The sequence below is a fragment of the Xylaria bambusicola genome (genome assembly GCF_022495145.1).
Source record: "Xylaria bambusicola strain CBS 139988 unplaced genomic scaffold F5B22scaffold_14, whole genome shotgun sequence".
Classification (NCBI taxonomy): Eukaryota; Fungi; Ascomycota; class Sordariomycetes; order Xylariales; family Xylariaceae; genus Xylaria; species Xylaria bambusicola.
In genome coordinates, this window is record NW_025953567.1 from 760,779 (window position 1) to 777,289 (window position 16,511).

General features: G+C 49.8%; 7 protein-coding genes across 7 annotated transcripts; 4 read left to right on the forward strand and 3 right to left on the reverse strand.

The window, feature by feature from the left end:
* Positions 1-199: 199 nt before the first annotated feature.
* F5B22DRAFT_601716 (peptidase family M28) lies at positions 200-2,417 on the reverse strand. Its single transcript, XM_047974628.1, has 3 exons — positions 1,521-2,417; positions 462-1,419; positions 200-406 (listed from the first exon to the last, which is right to left on the reverse strand). The coding sequence occupies exons 1-2, from the start codon at positions 2,216-2,218 to the stop codon at positions 930-932; spliced, it is 1,188 nt and encodes a 395-aa protein (XP_047832210.1). The 5' UTR covers positions 2,219-2,417; the 3' UTR covers positions 200-406; positions 462-929.
* F5B22DRAFT_601717 (uncharacterized protein) lies at positions 2,418-6,913 on the reverse strand. The gene has a single exon (XM_047974629.1). It carries the CDS (start codon positions 6,321-6,323, stop codon positions 2,901-2,903), a length of 3,423 nt encoding a protein of 1,140 aa, XP_047832211.1. The 5' UTR covers positions 6,324-6,913; the 3' UTR covers positions 2,418-2,900.
* A 424-nt stretch (positions 6,914-7,337) lies between these two features.
* On the forward strand, positions 7,338-7,913 carry F5B22DRAFT_92409 (uncharacterized protein). The gene is made up of 4 exons (XM_047980695.1): positions 7,338-7,537; positions 7,588-7,591; positions 7,653-7,747; positions 7,804-7,913. The coding sequence occupies exons 1-4, from the start codon at positions 7,445-7,447 to the stop codon at positions 7,822-7,824; spliced, it is 213 nt and encodes a 70-aa protein (XP_047832212.1). The 5' UTR covers positions 7,338-7,444; the 3' UTR covers positions 7,825-7,913.
* Positions 7,848-9,593, reverse strand: F5B22DRAFT_92550 (uncharacterized protein). Its single transcript, XM_047980697.1, has one exon. The coding sequence runs from the start codon at positions 9,209-9,211 to the stop codon at positions 8,003-8,005; it is 1,209 nt and encodes a 402-aa protein (XP_047832213.1). The 5' UTR covers positions 9,212-9,593; the 3' UTR covers positions 7,848-8,002.
* On the forward strand, positions 9,561-11,304 carry F5B22DRAFT_601719 (50S ribosomal protein L30e-like protein). The gene is made up of 6 exons (XM_047974630.1): positions 9,561-9,646; positions 9,879-9,953; positions 10,015-10,212; positions 10,278-10,320; positions 10,381-10,649; positions 10,703-11,304. Exons 1-6 carry the CDS (start codon positions 9,644-9,646, stop codon positions 10,901-10,903), a joined length of 789 nt encoding a protein of 262 aa, XP_047832214.1. The 5' UTR covers positions 9,561-9,643; the 3' UTR covers positions 10,904-11,304.
* A 1,143-nt stretch (positions 11,305-12,447) lies between these two features.
* F5B22DRAFT_92480 (carbonic anhydrase-like protein) lies at positions 12,448-13,748 on the forward strand. Its single transcript, XM_047980696.1, has 3 exons — positions 12,448-12,630; positions 12,720-12,844; positions 13,021-13,748. The coding sequence occupies exons 2-3, from the start codon at positions 12,721-12,723 to the stop codon at positions 13,608-13,610; spliced, it is 714 nt and encodes a 237-aa protein (XP_047832215.1). The 5' UTR covers positions 12,448-12,630; position 12,720; the 3' UTR covers positions 13,611-13,748.
* A 513-nt stretch (positions 13,749-14,261) lies between these two features.
* On the forward strand, positions 14,262-16,148 carry F5B22DRAFT_92386 (UbiD family decarboxylase). Its single transcript, XM_047980694.1, has 3 exons — positions 14,262-14,695; positions 14,781-15,516; positions 15,602-16,148. Exons 1-3 carry the CDS (start codon positions 14,464-14,466, stop codon positions 16,035-16,037), a joined length of 1,404 nt encoding a protein of 467 aa, XP_047832216.1. The 5' UTR covers positions 14,262-14,463; the 3' UTR covers positions 16,038-16,148.
* The last annotated feature ends 363 nt before the right edge of the window (positions 16,149-16,511 follow it).

The following is a 16,511-nucleotide window of genomic DNA, read 5'->3' on the forward strand; positions in this document are numbered from 1 at the left end:
GACTCGGTACGACTCAGTACTTGGAATATGGCAAGGTACGAATCTCATGACTCGGTAGCAGCACGACTCAAGTTACCTATCATATAGATAGATCTCATAGATTACGTAGTATATACCCACGTAGGCACGGTAGACCGCCTGCGCAGAATCTTCATGTAGGAACAATTCATGAAGTGCGTACGAAGAAATGCGGGTTACGTGATGCTAAACTGTCTCGGTGCCGCACAACGTGCTAAGGAACATTCTGTATTGATCTGTTTGCCACGAGAGCGAATGCCGGAACATTGAGCGCATTAGTCGCGCAAAGCCTTCAACGACGCGCAAGCCCAAGACACTAGATCCGACAAGGACCAACCTTAACGTCGAGGGCTACATCTAGTTTCCAATCTTGCCAAGGTGGAGAAAGCTTATGAAAACCGTCATGTTAGAGACCCCTACGTGCAGCATAATGGGTGTGTTACCTTAGATGCCATGTGGTCGTAGTGCCGGGTAAATTCTTCTCTAAGATTGCAGCTTTGCTTGGCGACCTACAGTACATTACACTCTCAGGTGCTGTAGCACCTACGTCGGCTGTCGAGTGGCTCCACGTAGACTGTCTTTGCATAGGTATCAAGAAAGATACTTCACGGACAATGACCGAGCAGAAGATGGTGTAGAAGGAGCACTGACCTGTTTCACATGTGATAGGGATCCCGTCCTCTTGCTTGTCCCCTTGTATGGCTTGAATGCGGATACAATGTAACATACGGTGCAGTTGGCATTTCTTTCCATAGGGGGCTAAATGAAAAAGTATTCATATCGCGAATAATATGTCTTGAATTGACGTAAACGATGATTTGCACATGATATCTGGCTTCCATGAAGGATCAATAATTCGAAACAGCGACCAAGCTAAGCAACATGATCCGAAAAGCGAACTGAAGCACCTATTATCCCTCTTTGGGAGTCCCATCCTTTGGCTCAACCTCCATCATATCTAGCCACTCCAGGGTGAATGCGGTTACAATGCGTGCCCAATCACGTACGGTAGGCAGGTCGAGATGCGCTCCGTCATCGTTAATTGTATGCCAGACAGACGGAAACGGTGTCGCGATTACATGCAATATGGGTACACCGCGGCGCATGAAGGGGATATGATCATCTTCAACCATCCCGCGGCTGAACTTCGAAACCACCTTCTCAGCATCAGGAAGAAATGGTCCCTTTGGGGTAGATTCGAGTAGATTGAGCTTCCGCATGCGCTGCTCGATGGCAGCCATAGCCTGATAGGCCCAGTGCGTTGGCAGGAATGAAGAGGATATCGTAGGATCGGCAGATCCAAGAAGGTCCAAGAGTACGAACATGCTAATTTGATCCAACGGGTTCTTGTAGAATGAGTTAGCTGGGTGGTAAGAGGATTCCCAATGTTCGGCAAGAGCTCTGTACAAATCGTTAGTGGATAGGCGTTGTCTGGTGTTATGAAATTGTTGAAGCATATTCAAGAGCAAGGAGATGATAATTGAAGGCACTATAGGCCATACCTGGCACCATAAAGCGAGTCGGTTTCTGTCCACTGCAAGAACGCTTCCTCTCCGTCAAGCAGCAGAATCTGAACACCCATGTCCATAGGCACAGTTCCTCCTTCACCAAGTGCATTCATCTCGTCATACATTTGCGTGACATAATGGTCGACGGTACGCGCTACATGCATGAGGATGGCACATGGTGCTGCGCTGTCTGTGGCTCCGATGAAGCCTTCAGGTGAGATTTTGCTGTCATAGTGAGCAACGAGTGTGAGGAGGTTACTCTGTCCCTCTTGGACCCAAGGGGGCTCGCGCTTAAATAGTAGATTCTGGAATGGGATGTCGCGGTCACCAGTAACAGGCGTCTTTCCCGTTGAATTGAACCACTCGATGCTCCAGCTGGGGAGTTCGGTGCGGAAAAAGTTGACAAAGTGCTCCTGTGCAGCGACCTGACCAGGCGTGCCGGGTACCCGCGGGATCAGTATCGGTGCTAGCAGCTTGCCATGATCAATGTCGAAGTCATCACCGCCCGATGGTACGAGCTTTAGAAAATGATCTGAGAGCGCTGTGTAGGCTAGAGCAGGCGATGCAAGGCATGAAAACAATGCAAGTAGATGCAAGAGCAGTGAAACGGGCGCTAGGACGGTGATTGCAAGCTCAGCTGCGGACTGGCGTGCCGCGACGGTTTGCGCTGGCCGCGGCCAGAAGAGCGTCATACTGCTCTTTTACGTCCTGTCACCTCAATTCAAGGGGGCTACTCATAGTGGTCTGGCGATCGAAAATTCCACAAGAAGAAACAGTCGAGCGCAATGGGCTACGACTGTAGTGCAGATGATTTAATGAATGGCAATAAATAAGAACCTTGGAAGGGTATCGTAGTATTGTTCCAGAGGACACAGAAGTGTTTACGAAGGTAGGTACCTTACCTAGGTAGGTAGGGTGTAGGTACCTAAGGGTTGACGGCGTCTGTCTGGTTTTAGTGCTATGCAAGGCTGAAACAGAGCCTACCTAGGTAGGAGCTTCTGTCAGAGCACCCAAGGCTCCAACTGTGGCAAGCCAGGGATAGACAACTGTATGCCCTCAATTCACCGTTCGCCGAGTAGATGACGTTTCCAATGGTGCAGACTTGACACAGACTCTACGTACGGACTAGCGCATATTGGAAGTATCTTGAAAATCAATATTAAATCAGCTATCAGTACAAGCGTTGTTCCGAAAGCAATGTGCAGTCGGATTTGCTCTAGGTATCACAGGCAGTCACCAGCGGCCCCCTAACGCCAAGGCTCCCGAGAGCAGACCAGAAGTTCCATGACCACCGCCTTCTAAGCCCCAATACGCCTCGTGCTGTCTTCGCCAGTACTGTACATGGTCTATAAATCAAGGCATAACATGAAGCACTTACTCTTCCTCACCTGGGGCATCTAGATCCTCGTACTCTTCGGCTTGGTCTATTATGATGTCTTCACCATCTGCTGAGTCCTCGTGATCCCCATTGACCTTGTCATCTTCTGCACTAGAGAAGCTTGACTGAATGGCGCTGTCATCATGTGCTTCACTGCCTCTGACTTCGAATCTGGCTGAAATAGTCTCAACTTGCTTGCCTTTCTGCACCGCTGTCTCGTTGATATGCACCTGAACTGTGTCGTGCATCTCGTTCTCTTCATCTAGATCTGTAACGGCCACAGACGACAGCGTAGGCTTCTGCTTTTCAAGCCAGGAAGGCGGCAGACCTGGGCCACTATCCGCATTGCCATAATCACTTTTCTTCGTTCCTTTGGGCCATCGTCCTGGGCCTCTCCCGGTGCCTCCAGATTTACGCTTGGTCGTACTAGACCTTTTCTGCCCTGACCTCCGCACACTACCACCCGTGGATCGCCGTGCACGAGGTCGAGGCCGTGGCTGCGCTGGTGTCCGAATTGTAGAAGTGCGCGGTAATGCTATAGGTCGTGTGATGCCAGACCCAGCGCGAGACATGCCTGGGCGTTTGTTGATTGGCGGGAAGACTTGGAATCGAGTGACTGGAATATTATCGTACTGTTGCTGCCAACTGTGTTCCTCATCAACGACACTGTGCGCGAAAGTTTGGATATCATCTTGCTCGGAGAGGTGGCGAGAATCGACATTCTCATTATTAACACCGTCACTCTTTATCCGTATTTGGGCCTCTGTAGTCATGATATCGCTGGGCTCTGTGGATTCGAGCACATCAGATGCTCCACTTGGTGGTCCTTTGTGAGCTATAGTGTCAGCTACTGCAAACTCATCTATGGCGACGACGCTGCTGGCGATGACCTCTGTGGGTTTTGTTTCCTCGTCTTCGTCACGGGGTGCAATGGTATTAAGCGCCGGTCCAAGCTCGAAATTGGTTGCATGCCCTCGGCCCATTATATAGGGTGTCCAGGTTAATGATCGGGGGTGGAGTCTGACGTAGTTCTTCGCTTCCCATTTCCTAGCCTCCTTGTGGCAGTAAGGCAAATCCACACGAAAAGCATAGGCATGAGTAATAGGATCTCTCACGAGGAAACGGAGTGCCTCAAGTGCGGAGACCACATCATCTGGTGTCATGCCCGTATCATCAGACATTTGTCTAATGCTGATGCCTCTCTTCTGTGTCTTGTCTTCAGGGACGTGCTCAATGAGGTACTTGCAAAGTACTAATCGCCAATAATTCCGATACGAAACAAGCCCCATATCTGACAATGGCTTTTCGGGAGAGCCACATTTCTCTTCAACTCGGGTGAGAAGGTAGGAGAAATCGATAAGTAAGTGACCGTACCCCTTTCGTTGGTGAATAGGTAGCGTTAATATACAACTAACGTTGTTTTGACTGCTGGCCCGTTTCTCTTTGGAAAAATATCCAACGAAATGATAGCCAAGATCATCATACTCGCATAAGACGTAAAATAGGAATGGCTCAACGTCGTAATAGAGCGTTTTGGAGCCTAGGAAAAGCTTGGCGAGTAGGCATAGATTTTGGCAATAGACCGGATTCTTTCGGCCGTCCACTTCGAAGAAAGAGATAGAGCCATGTCTGTAGATTTCATCGCCAGGGGGGTGCTTGGCGGGACATTTCAACTTATGTCGCCACGCAACATAGTCGGAATTCAGATACTTTAAGCAAAATTCACAGATATACAGTACGCGATTGCGGCTATATTCTTCGGGATAAGGTGCAGCATACCAGGTGTCGATCTCCCAGCCACCGAATTCGATGCACTCGATCTGGCTTACAGGCCCGGATGCCTTCTTTGATTTCTTTGCGGGCATTTCTGTTTCGGCTTGCATGGCAAGGAGACGGTTTCTCCATTCTTCTTCAGCTTTTTGCTTAGCCTCGTCAAATCGCCGTCTATCATCTTTAGTAGGTAGGGTTTTCGTCGTATCCGCTTGCTCCTCTGTTAGAATGCCGCCATATGGCTTTCCTTTAAGCTCATCCGTTTCTTTGTCATAGAATGAATAGAATGGCTGCGAAAAAGTAGAATTGAAAAAGGGTGTCACGATTGGGACCTCAGTAACTGGAGCAGCAACAGCATTGTTTCGAGATGTTGCTGTTCGCGATGATTGCGAGGTCGCTGTACGAGTGCCCGAACGTTTTTTGGATGATTTTGATTTCCGTGAGAGTATCTGACCAAGTTCGATGGCATTCACTCGCATCTTGAGGACGAGGCTCAAGCGTGTCTTTTTAATGATTGAACATGGTGAAGCTGGATTTGGAACTTTGAGCCTAAGTGAACGTGCCGGCCGTGGGCGAGTTGAAGTTTCTCCGTTATTGGTTGGTTCGTTCGCCACTTCGCCATAGGCAGATTCATCAGGTGTGTTTCTTCGCCGTTTCCGCAGAGACATGACATCCTCCTCCGCTTCTGCAGAAGATGTTTTTCTCTTACGTAGCACTCTAGAGCCATCCATCGGGTCTTCATCAAGTACTAATTGGTTGAACATTGAATGTGAGTCTGGCTTGTTTAACCCCCGTTGGGGAGGTAGCAGGTCACGAGCGATCTGAGGTGCTGATGCTCTTCTTGCAGACGAAGGAGAAATATCCCCTTCGTTTTCCTCATTATCGTCCATTGCTACGTCACCTTCGGTGTCAATATGCTCCTTGGCAGTGCCTACTTCGGTCTCGGACTCGGACTCAGAATCTTCGTGATTAGGAAGAGGGGGATCAATGGTGTCGAACTCTTCGTCTGATTCATCCTCATCCTCGTCGTTTTCAATGGCATCGTCAGAATCTGCTCCAGACTCCCTATCGCTGAATGCCGAATCAGAGCCATCGGATGGCTCGCTTTCGCTCTCTTCTTCGTCAGTTTCACCTGGCTTTATCTTCACAGCGCCAACTCCTTCGGCTTCGTCTTCCTCCTCCTCGTCCTCTCCGTCATCCTCGATTTGTTCCTCGTCTTCTACGCTAAGGTCCCCGTCGTCGCCTCCATACTTCTTTGGCTCGAAGTTGACCTCATCGTCTTCCTCATCTTCTTCACCTTCGGCATCAATATCAAACGCGCCATCTTCGTCATGCAGGTCTTCCTCACCACTCTCTGACTCGTCATCTTCATCATTGTTTGCATGTACTTCTTCCCGGCTTGTTTGGGGATCGAGGCCATCCTGTGTTGTCATGTTGGCATCGTCGTTTTCTTCTACGTCCCCTTCTTCCTCCTCGTTAGGGTCTTCCCGAGGCACTTTTGAAGAAGCATCTAAACCGGGATTCAGGGAGATACTGCCGTCTGTCATTGGAACGTCCTCAATAGCATCATCTTCTTCAAACTCGGCATCTTCTTCAGAGAGAACCACACTCTGCTGCAGTTCTTCCTCCATAAGTTGTGCATTTGCCATGGTCTTGATCTGCTAGTCTCTGCCAGATATGTAAAGTATTTTAAGGCGGTGGACTAGGGTTGTGCAGTAGTATGTTGAAGACTGCAAATAGGGCAGTCCCACTACCCTCCAAGAGCTTGCGCCGGCCGGCTTTGCGTCATCTACGATGACGGTCGCATGTCATATACAATCAATGCTGGAAGGTGATATAACGTATGGTAGCCTCGGTGCGTCAGGTATATGAGAGCAATCGGTGTGGTTTGTGGTACGAAGGCATCAGATTTCGTCGGTATGCGCATTGAACCATACACGTTCGCGTCTGAACCTAGAGTGAGACGCGACCATTCGGCGGATAAGCTGCAATTTCAAACCATAGGCAGATTGGTTGGCTTCGAGGCATAAATCGACGCGTAAGCTACGGGAAATGCTTGTTTGAAAATGCGTATCGTATTATCAAGGCAGGCTTCAAGAAGATGAACACAGATGGCTTGGCAACTTTCGAAGCGATTCGCGAGGCTCTGACATGTGTTGGGATGGGCAAGAGGTGGTCTGTTGCATCAGCAGGCTCTCCACAAACCTTGTACGTACCTAGCGTCCACTGTAGGCATAACCTAAGCCCAGATGTGGCTACCTAAAGCCGGAGAGTTAGCAGTTATACGAAGCTACCTAGGTAGGTACCGGTACGTACCTAACTATAGGCATTATTGTACCCCAACGGTACGCTGCAGTCAGTGAAGGTACCTGTTACCGAGGTGCCTGGGGCTTAGTGGGTCAGCGGAGAGCTTAGGCCACTTAGCGACGAGGACTTGGTAAAGTACCAAAGGTAGCCTCGCTTTGATTGGGTGTTCGCCGGTGTGCAGCGTTCATTCAATTGGCCTCACGCCTCACCAGAGTCCCTATTCAACGCTGCTCCTCAACACGGGCTGAACAACTGCGAGCTTTCCAATCCTATCGGGCCATTCGGCACACGGCCGCTTACCTAGCTCTGTTCTCATTGACGAACTGCTTCCAGCACGAGCCACTATCTATCGATCACAATGCCCGTTCCCTTCGAAGCACTGATTCCCTATGGAATTGTTCTTGCCGTGAGCCTCCGAACGCACTTGACACAGCGGCATGTCTGGTTTACTGAAATTATATAGATGTTTGGCGCGACGGGCGCAGGATTGTCGAAACTGAGGCACTGGCAGAACGGCCACAAGAGACCGCGCAGGTCCCTCGATCAATGGGATAGAGTAAGTTCTCCGGCATAAACATTCCAAACCAGATGCTAACGATTTCGCAGCAAAGTATGAACTTCGAACGATGCCTTCCTTCTCCACAGCTAGACTAAGCTCATCAAATCTACAGTGATGGACCGAGATCGACGTTTGACGGGATTATTACGAGGACAAAGCGACGCTGCATTAGCACCAGCCGGCTTCGAACTCAATAACCCATGGAGAGTACGTTTTCACTCCAGCATCTCTGGTTCGATTCAATTGCTGATTACGCATCATAGGTTGAAAAAAGGATGTCATAGGCGACAAAACCAACGAACACAGGCATACTGTAAAAAATATGACATATACAAATAAATACCTTGAACACGTCATGAACGACAAGTGATTCTTTGTAAACTCTTCGCAGTCCAAGGGTATCATCCAGATTATCTAGTTCTATATGCCATGCCTATGATGCTTAAACGCCAGCCGCAATCACTATATAATGATTTCTGGGCGATTCTTGTTCAAGCCCTCCAAAAGCATACAAGCTTGGCAAAGTCTCTGGCTGGACATATATCCACATCTTTCGCAAGTGCCCAATTTCTGTTTCGTACTAATGTTAGGTGTATTCTTTGGTAACTCTTTGCTGGACTTTGGACCATTAGAGCGAGTATTATCAGATCGGCTGATAGTGATCTCTGTTTCCAGTCCAGCCTCCTCGGCAGCATTATTTGCTTTCAGCTGCTTCTCCATAGCTGCCATTTCTCCCCCACCAGCTCTGCCGTTTGTTGAGCCACAGCCTCCGACATCATTGTCTTCATCAGCAGGTTGTGGCAAGGACGCCTTCCCGGTGCAAACGCAAGTATCTGGCATGGCACCTGGCACTAGCCTACCCATATCCTCACCACTTCGAACGACGTCTAAAATGGCGCTAGGTCTAACCCTTTCTAGGTTTTTGATGAGACTTCTTGCGCTTCCGCGAAAGGCTTCCGGGCTGTATATGCATTCTGTGCTGAAATAATCCAACTTTTTGTGGTGTGCGTATAACACAATCTCTTTCTCGTACGCGTACTTCAGAGGCTTGCTTCGTTTGACTTCGCTCGTATTGCTACCTGTGATAATGCTTGTGCTCCGTGACAGACGTGGTAAATCTCCACGTAACAGGTTCATGAGGATAGTTTCGGCTACGTCGTCTGCATTGTGCCCTGTGACAACATGTTTGATACCGAGCATTTTGGCTCCTCGATCTAGCGCCTGTCGCCGGAAAACGCCACAGTACGTGCAATTGCCCTTTTTCCCAATAGTCTCAACAACCTGGTCCATAGTCCAGCCATAAAGCTCGTCGTAGCCAACGATTTTCAAAGACATGTCGTACTGTACTGCATTTCGTTTGACAGTTTCAAGTGAATCGTCACGGTAGCCTTTGATGCCTTCGTCGATACTCAGTAGCACCAAATCAAGTCCGTAATCATATCTCTCATTCAGAGTCTTCAGCACTGAAGCTAAGACAGTTGAATCTTTGCCACCCGATGCACCTATAGCTACCTTCTCACCACGGAAAAATAACCGAGACGAGGTTATGGTATGGTGAACCTCATCTTCAAATACCTGGATAAAACAAGCCTTGCAGAGCTTCAGGTGGTTTTTTGGCCGCTTTATCAGAGCTCGCTCTGTCTTACAGATACCGCAAAGTATGGGGGGCATTTGCAGCTGAGCTATGTGTGTAAGAGGAGTATAGGTGGTTATAACGCAGAGCTTAAGAGTAATCAGAGGACTCCGTAGTTTCTTCTTCTCCTTCTTCTTCTTTTTCAATGAAAGCGTTAACTAGAACAATTGCAGCTGATATGTGGAAATTTTTTGACAGATGTTCAAGTTCTTGAATCGCCTTAATTGCCCAAAGGTCCTGAGTTCAACGGTACGTACCTGTGAGGGGCTTTTCTGCAAACCTAGACTATTCCTGGCTTAGCCCCTCCTAAGGTGGGGCGCCTCAGGTTTGCCGATAATTTACCAGCCCACACAATTTTGCGATAGTAGATTTCTTCAATCTGTAACTTTCCAACCGACTTTATTTCTTCCTCCCTACACCTTTCAACGCGGTCGCTTTCAACTCACATCCTCACGACCAATCTACTAACCATGGTAAGCTCTTCAACGTCCATTTCGATGTGCATCGGCACTTGAACGAGCCTCGAAGAATCAACACTTCGCGAATGTAAATTCCGCCTTGCTGTCTTCGGACGCAGGTGAAGAAATGGCTTGAGCAGGTCTCGTCGTGCGCTGGAAATGCCACGCGTGACCTGTCTCTTTAGAGTTCAAGCAAGATTTCAGTAAATGGAACACATTAACTGATCTCTTCTTTCTCCATGACCAGGCCCCCAAGAACAGCGGAAAGAAGGCGGCGCCGGCCCCCTTCGGCTCGAGCAAGAGCTCAAAGAAGGCCCCCAAGGTAAGTGGACTTGTCCGTTTTCAAAGCTGCTGGCCTCCAAACGCTAATAGTTGATTGCTAGAACCCTCTCATCGAGAAGCGCCCCCGCAACTTCGGTATCGGCCAGGACATCCAGCCCAAGCGCAACCTCTCGCGCATGGTGAAGTGGCCCGAGTATGTCCGTCTTCAGCGCCAACGCAAGGTCCTTGTCCAGCGCCTCAAGGTCCCCCCTGCGCTCGCCCAGTTCCAGTCGACCCTTGACCGCAACACCGCTGCCCAGGTACGTCACTCCAGATGCTAAAATTTCCTTACACTGGATAACTCGACTGACATGAGATGATACAGGTCTTCAAGCTTCTGAACAAGTACAGGCCAGAGACCAAGGCTGGTAAGTAACCAACGACATAACCTCAATTTTTTTTTTCAATCATCTAACTTGTCATCACAGAGAAGAAGGAGCGATTGGTCAAGGAGGCTACCGCTGTCAAGGATGGTGGCAAGAAGGAAGACGTTAGCAAGAAGCCCTACACCGTCAAGTACGGTCTTAACCACGTTGTTGGATTGATTGAGAACAAGAAGACCTCACTGGTCTTGATTCCCAATGATGTTGACCCCATTGAGCTGGTCATCTTCTTGCCTGCCCTTTGCCGCAAGTTTGGCGTCCCATACGCCATCGTCAAGGGCAAGGCCAGACTCGGCACCGTTGTTCATAAGAAGGTTGGTCGACGCAGGCATCTCTGTGTATAAAACGAATTGCTAACGGAATCTAGACCGCTGCTGTACTTGCTCTTACTGAGGTCCGCTCTGAAGACAAGACCGAGCTCTCCAAGGTCATCAGCGCTGTCAAGGAGGGCTTCCTAGCCAACACTGAGGCTAGCCGAAAGCAGTGGGGTGGTGGTATCATGGGTGAGAAGGCCAACAAGCGCACCGAGAAGAAGAAGAAGGCCCTCGAATCAGCCATCAAGATCTAAGCCTTTGCATTGAGTCATGACAGGGTCAGGAGTTCTTAGCTTTGCACGGTTTCGGCGTTGAAGGAGGTAAAATGGAATACCAATCTGTGGATTTGCACATCACCATTCCATCCTCGGGAGCCTTTGAATGAAATGACAGTCAATGTGAAGCTTTTATTGGGCGATTGATATTTATCAATAAGCACCCCACGTTTGTACAACCCGTAATTCCGCCATGTGCTTGAGAATCAACAGACGCCGTCACTAATCTACGGCAACCACGAAGACATTGCGACGTGGGCCTTGGACAAAAAATAAAGAATCAAATAAATGATATTAAGACAAAACAGTAATTTAGTCTTCAATGTGAGATAAGAAAATAACTCAGGCTATGAATAGACATTCAGGCTTAGCTAACTACGTAGGCATCTTATGTAGATAAGATTTTATACACCCTAAAACACAAACAACCCGGCTTTGTTTCAACGTTGGTGCCGATCCTCAAAGCTTGAGAGACCACGCGGGGCTCGGGGCACTCTCCCCGGCCTCGAATTTCCCCAGATGCCTGCCCGCATTAGTTCCAATGCCGCGATCTTCAAGCTATTCGGGTAATTGGTAGGATTCTTGGCCTTGGCCATGTACCTATGATATGAGTCCCAGCGCGAGTGCGCCGCTGCACCGTTTTCCAAATCTTAGCCAGGGTAGTTAGCAGCGAGTGACCCATCTAACCATACTTCGTAGTCTCTAGACCACCGAAGTGAGCTCTCGACAACGGTACGGTATTGTGCGCAGCTCGCTTAGGCGTTTATTCGATAACGTACATCGAGCATCTAGATAACCACGCATGCTGGCTGCATCTCTGAATTGGGCAGGTCTTCCCGATTGACACGAAGTAGCGTGCGCAGGTAGGTAAAGGTTGTTCTTCCCTTGGCGGCATTCCCGTGTGAATGCTGCTGATACGTTTCATCCATGATAATCCGTGTTACCCATGAGCCATGGATGAACGTATCTGTTACCTTGAGCATACAAACCCGGCCTGCCGGGTATTAGATTACCTTACATACAATACACAGATGTATGGCGTCTGGGTGCGGCGCCGAGAGATTCCTCTATACGCCTCTTCCAATCTGTCTCATCCTTCCTGCTGGACACCGCTCTTATATCCATCCCCCTCTGTGTGTGGTGTCCAACTTAGATTTCCTTTTCCCCTCTACAGAAGTGCTGCCACACTGATAAACTGTCATCCATCGCTGACACACGGGAGAACCTTGTTCATGAGCAAAATACTTAAACCTAGTAACGAGATAAGCTGCACTTCCATCTAGCGCCACTTTCTTATGCCCCTCCCCCAAGTCCGGAGTAAGTCACCAGGACCCAGCTGTGCTTGAGGCATTTGTTCAATAGATTGACACCATGAAAGGTGTTCTTATCTATACATGAAACATACGAGCCGGAAATCCTACAGACAATTAGGACTCGGTATTCACCGCATATTAGCACACAGGAGTTTGCCGACTTCCCAGGGTTAATCGCTCACCATTGGCTGTTGGTGGCACTACACCACTCTGCTTGTCCGCTCAGCTGTGGCAGAGACCAAGAAACATTATACCTACTTCTCTACACCCAAGCAATATCTAAAATATGCCCCACCATCGTGAGTTAATGAGCAGCTCTCTTCATTACCCCCGGCAGCGCACCGTGTCCCGCGCGTAGGACGCCAAGAACAGGACATCCAATATCCCCCCCAACCAAACGAGGGTTAGCCAGCTCTATATCCCCCCTATATATCATCGAGAAAGCCTGAAGTTCAGTCCACGTCACAGGCTGCATCACTTACCATGGGTATTTCAGAGGACTCTTTCGTTTATGCGCTGAGCTCCAACCAGGCTTGGGCCGGCTACAAAGCCCACCAGAATCCTGACTTCTTTCCAAGGTTAGCGACAGGGCAGTCACCTGAAATCCGTAAGTACATCTCTCATCAGAATCCATGATCGTTAGATTAGAGTTTCAACGGCATCGATTGCCCCGAGTAAATAGCTCGAAGACTCTCATCTCCGAGACGTTTCAATTTCCCGCCCACCGTCACTTATAGAACGACGAATTGGCGCAGTGATTAACTGTTGAACCATGACCTTTAGTATGGCTCGGCTGCTCCGATTCGCGCTGCCCTGAAACCGTCATCCTCGGCTTGCAGCCCGGCGACGTGTTCGTTCATCGCAACATTGCCAACATCATCTCCCCTACCGACATCAATACGTCCGCCGTCATCGAGTATGCCATCGACCAACTCAGGGTGAAGCATGTGGTGCTATGCGGGCACTCGGCCTGTGGCGGCGCGGCAGCAGCGCTCAGCGACCAGCGCATAGGGGGCGTGTTGGATACATGGCTCACCCCGCTCAAAGCGATACGCAATGCGAACAAAGATGAGCTGATGGCCATTCGTGACGAGAAGGCACGGATCGTCCGGCTCGCTGAGCTGAACGTCGAGGCAGGCATCAAGGTGCTCATGGCCAATATGACGATTCAAGAGGCGATCCGGGACAGAGGGCTGCAGGTCCACAGTACTCTGTTCGATATTGGTTCGGGACGGATCCGCGACCTAGGATTCGGAACAGCCAAGGGCGGCGCTAAGCGCGGGTCGAGCGCCACCAACGGGACTGATGTCGTCCGAGGCAATCATGGCATGCTTGTCTTCAGGAGTGACGGCGCCAGCATGCACGTACAATGAAAGGGTGGAATGATTCTTTTTTTCTTTATCTTTTCGGGAGCATGGCGGGATTTTGTGGCGATTTCAACACGCTGGTATATATCGCAGACTACCGTCTAGCCCGTCGCTTGACTCGGCGGTTGGGTGTCAATCAGCTTGGAGCTTGGGAGCTTGGGGAACGATCGGATAACAAACTTGGGAGAAATCGTGTGATTTATACTGTCTCGATTTGGTTGGGCTGGCAATCTGGATAGTCAACGCTGTTTCAAGGTATCATTTTGTCTATACTAGGATTCCTAGGCGGCGGAAAAAGGAATGGATTCAATTTTTTCTGCGCGATTCTGCGCACCCATTGCAGATCGAATGACTGCTTTCGACCTTTGCGGCTTGTAGATGAGAAGACCGCCGTGGTGACGTTGAGAGTAGTTCGTGGGTTCGATCATTAATCCGTCATTGAATACCCCCGCCATCTCACGTCATGTGTAGCCTCATTCGTGACGATCAAAAAACCCGCTAAGAGATGCCAAATTCTACGGCGGGGGTTCGCGGGGTAACTTTGAATATCTTGGCTTTCGAAAGTCGTGGGGCCGTAGCTAGGTAGACAGACTAGCTTGGAGGCCGGAGCTCTCAGCCTTTCTTTCACAATGTCCGGCTCCAGTCTCCCAGTATCGCCTATCTCTAGGTAGACCGAGATCGTCGTCAAAAGGATACTTACTCTCTTACCTTTCTCCCCATGTTCCGGACGAGGCTACAGCCACAGACCAACAAATCCCACGATCCCACGATCTGTATCGACAGCATAGAATACCCATCCCGTGTCGAACGACCTGTCGCCAACGCTTAAGTGAAGGAGAAAGTATTGCAACAGACACAAATGTCCCTCGCCATATTGTCGGATGAGGTCATCCGCGCCTTGCTCGAGAATCTCACTCGTGAAGAGGCAGAGAACTTTCAGGATGTGTTAAAGAACGCGCTCCACGAGTATTCCACGGGGACACAGGCCGCTGGCACGAACCAGCCGGCGAGGACCTCCACTTATTCGGAGCGAACCGGGACGACGACAATGTTCATGCCTTCTTGCAGTCCGGCTGGAAACGGGATAAAAGGTTAGTCAGCATATTGAGGTGTCACATGCGAATAGGAACATCCCGAAGGTTTATTTAGCTAACATTGACAATTTGCTATTCGCAGTCGTGACCGTTTCCTCACCACACGCTGATCCCTCGCTCCCTGCGATTCGGCCCACGGGCTCCCTGACACTGTATTCGCCCGAAGGCAACCCGGTCGGCTTCCTCCACGCCCAGACACTTACAGCGTTCCGCACAGCGCTCGCCTCCTCATGCCTCCTGACGAAGCGCGCCACGGTGCGGACGCTGACAGTCTTCGGCTCGGGCCTACAAGCATATTGGCACATCCGCTTAGCCCTCCTGCTCCGCGGCAGCACAATTCGAACCGTGAACATAATCAACCGGCGATTCAGCGACAATGCGCGGAACATCCTGAAGAAGTTTTACGCCGTGCCGCTGGAGGTCAAGGAGCGTGAGGGCTGGGACCAGGCGCAATTCAGCGTCCTAACACCGGGATATGGCGAATACGATAGATTGCAGAAAGAACACGTCCGGGAAGCGGACGTTATCTACTGCTGCACACCTAGCACGACGGAGCTCTTCAATGCAGAGATCCTGACGAGTCGCGAGGGGAGGAGGAAGGGGAGACTAGTCGTTGCCATTGGAAGCTACTCGGAAGATATGCGTGAGCTCCCGCGCGATTTACTCGCTCAAGCTACGCGAACGCATCAGCACGGGCACCTCCACTACCACAAACATGCTACTGAGGGCGGCGTGATCATTGTCGACTCGCTCGACGGCGCGCTCAAGGAAGCTGGTGAGCTCATTGATGCTGGGTTGGGGCCTAAACAGCTCGTCGAGTAAGTGACTGCTGTTCATTGCACTTCTACGTTTAGCATAACTGTCTATCTTGTGTGGATATATATGTTACTAACAAGTATATAGGCTAGGAGAACTCATCATGATCAGACGTCTGGCAATAGAGGATAGTGACACTTCGTCCCAGCAGTCAGCAGAAACGGATTCGGTTTCCGAACCCTTCGACAAACTCGACATCGACTCAGGAACAATGAATAGCAGCAGCAAACGTTCTTCGTCGCGGAGCCCGTCGCGAGCCAGCAGCGGCACTGGGGAGTCTGGCTCAAGCGGATTCCATCTCCCGGCTATTCTAAACCCCCACCAACACCACAAACGCTCGAAAAGTCACGCAGACGAGAAGCGCAATGACCATTTGGCGCGGTGGCTCACCGCCGGCAACGTTATCTACAAGAGTGTTGGCCTCGGCCTCATGGATCTTGTCATCGGGTTCCAGATCATCAAACTAGCGAACGAAAAGGGGGTCGGCGGACATCTTCAAGATTTCTCCCCAACGAGTGGCTAGGGCGAGGGGGGCGGCGAATAGTTAGCGCAAGGAGGACGAGAAAGATGATCTATGTCGGGGCATGAATTTCAAATATTATCGCAAGGTTCGACACCTTGAAAATATGGCTCGTCTGAGACAATGCGCGAAACAGAGAATTAGGGACCGGATTTTGAAAAACTACTTCGAGGCTCGGGGATATAGCGAATGATTCGTTACGTGCAGCTCGTGATGAATATATAGATGACTATATTGCATTGTATGACAGGGCGTTTGGAAGTAGCCGAGATAGACGATATAGAAATGAGTCAAAAGCGTAGTCATTCTGATATTATTTCCCCTAGCTATGCCTGCCAATATCTAGTTAGAACAAAATCTACGTTTCGCGCACAAGCACAGCGAGAAAGGCTCAGGTGTCCGTGACATCTACTACCACGACATATTGATAAGAACAGCTCGTTATCGCTCAATGGGTTGTATTTTAATTGTGGTATA

Excerpts from the sequence above, each read along its gene's own strand:
- F5B22DRAFT_601716 (XM_047974628.1), bottom strand. The coding sequence starts at position 2,218 with ATGACGCTCTTCTGGCCGCGGCCAGCGCAAACCGTCGCGGCACGCCAG. Across the intron at positions 1,420-1,520 it reads GACTCGCTTTATGGTGCCAG|AGCTCTTGCCGAACATTGGG; the intron begins GTATGGCCTATA and ends CGATTTGTACAG.
- F5B22DRAFT_601717 (XM_047974629.1), bottom strand. The coding sequence starts at position 6,323 with ATGGCAAATGCACAACTTATGGAGGAAGAACTGCAGCAGAGTGTGGTT.
- F5B22DRAFT_92409 (XM_047980695.1), top strand. The coding sequence starts at position 7,445 with ATGTTTGGCGCGACGGGCGCAGGATTGTCGAAACTGAGGCACTGGCAG. Across the intron at positions 7,748-7,803 it reads AACTCAATAACCCATGGAGA|GTTGAAAAAAGGATGTCATA; the intron begins GTACGTTTTCAC and ends TACGCATCATAG.
- F5B22DRAFT_92550 (XM_047980697.1), bottom strand. The coding sequence starts at position 9,211 with ATGCCCCCCATACTTTGCGGTATCTGTAAGACAGAGCGAGCTCTGATA.
- F5B22DRAFT_601719 (XM_047974630.1), top strand. Across the intron at positions 10,213-10,277 it reads ACCGCAACACCGCTGCCCAG|GTCTTCAAGCTTCTGAACAA; the intron begins GTACGTCACTCC and ends GAGATGATACAG. Across the intron at positions 10,650-10,702 it reads GCACCGTTGTTCATAAGAAG|ACCGCTGCTGTACTTGCTCT; the intron begins GTTGGTCGACGC and ends AACGGAATCTAG.
- F5B22DRAFT_92480 (XM_047980696.1), top strand. The coding sequence starts at position 12,721 with ATGGGTATTTCAGAGGACTCTTTCGTTTATGCGCTGAGCTCCAACCAG. Across the intron at positions 12,845-13,020 it reads AGGGCAGTCACCTGAAATCC|TATGGCTCGGCTGCTCCGAT; the intron begins GTAAGTACATCT and ends CATGACCTTTAG.
- F5B22DRAFT_92386 (XM_047980694.1), top strand. The coding sequence starts at position 14,464 with ATGTCCCTCGCCATATTGTCGGATGAGGTCATCCGCGCCTTGCTCGAG. Across the intron at positions 14,696-14,780 it reads GGCTGGAAACGGGATAAAAG|TCGTGACCGTTTCCTCACCA; the intron begins GTTAGTCAGCAT and ends TGCTATTCGCAG. Across the intron at positions 15,517-15,601 it reads GGGCCTAAACAGCTCGTCGA|GCTAGGAGAACTCATCATGA; the intron begins GTAAGTGACTGC and ends ACAAGTATATAG.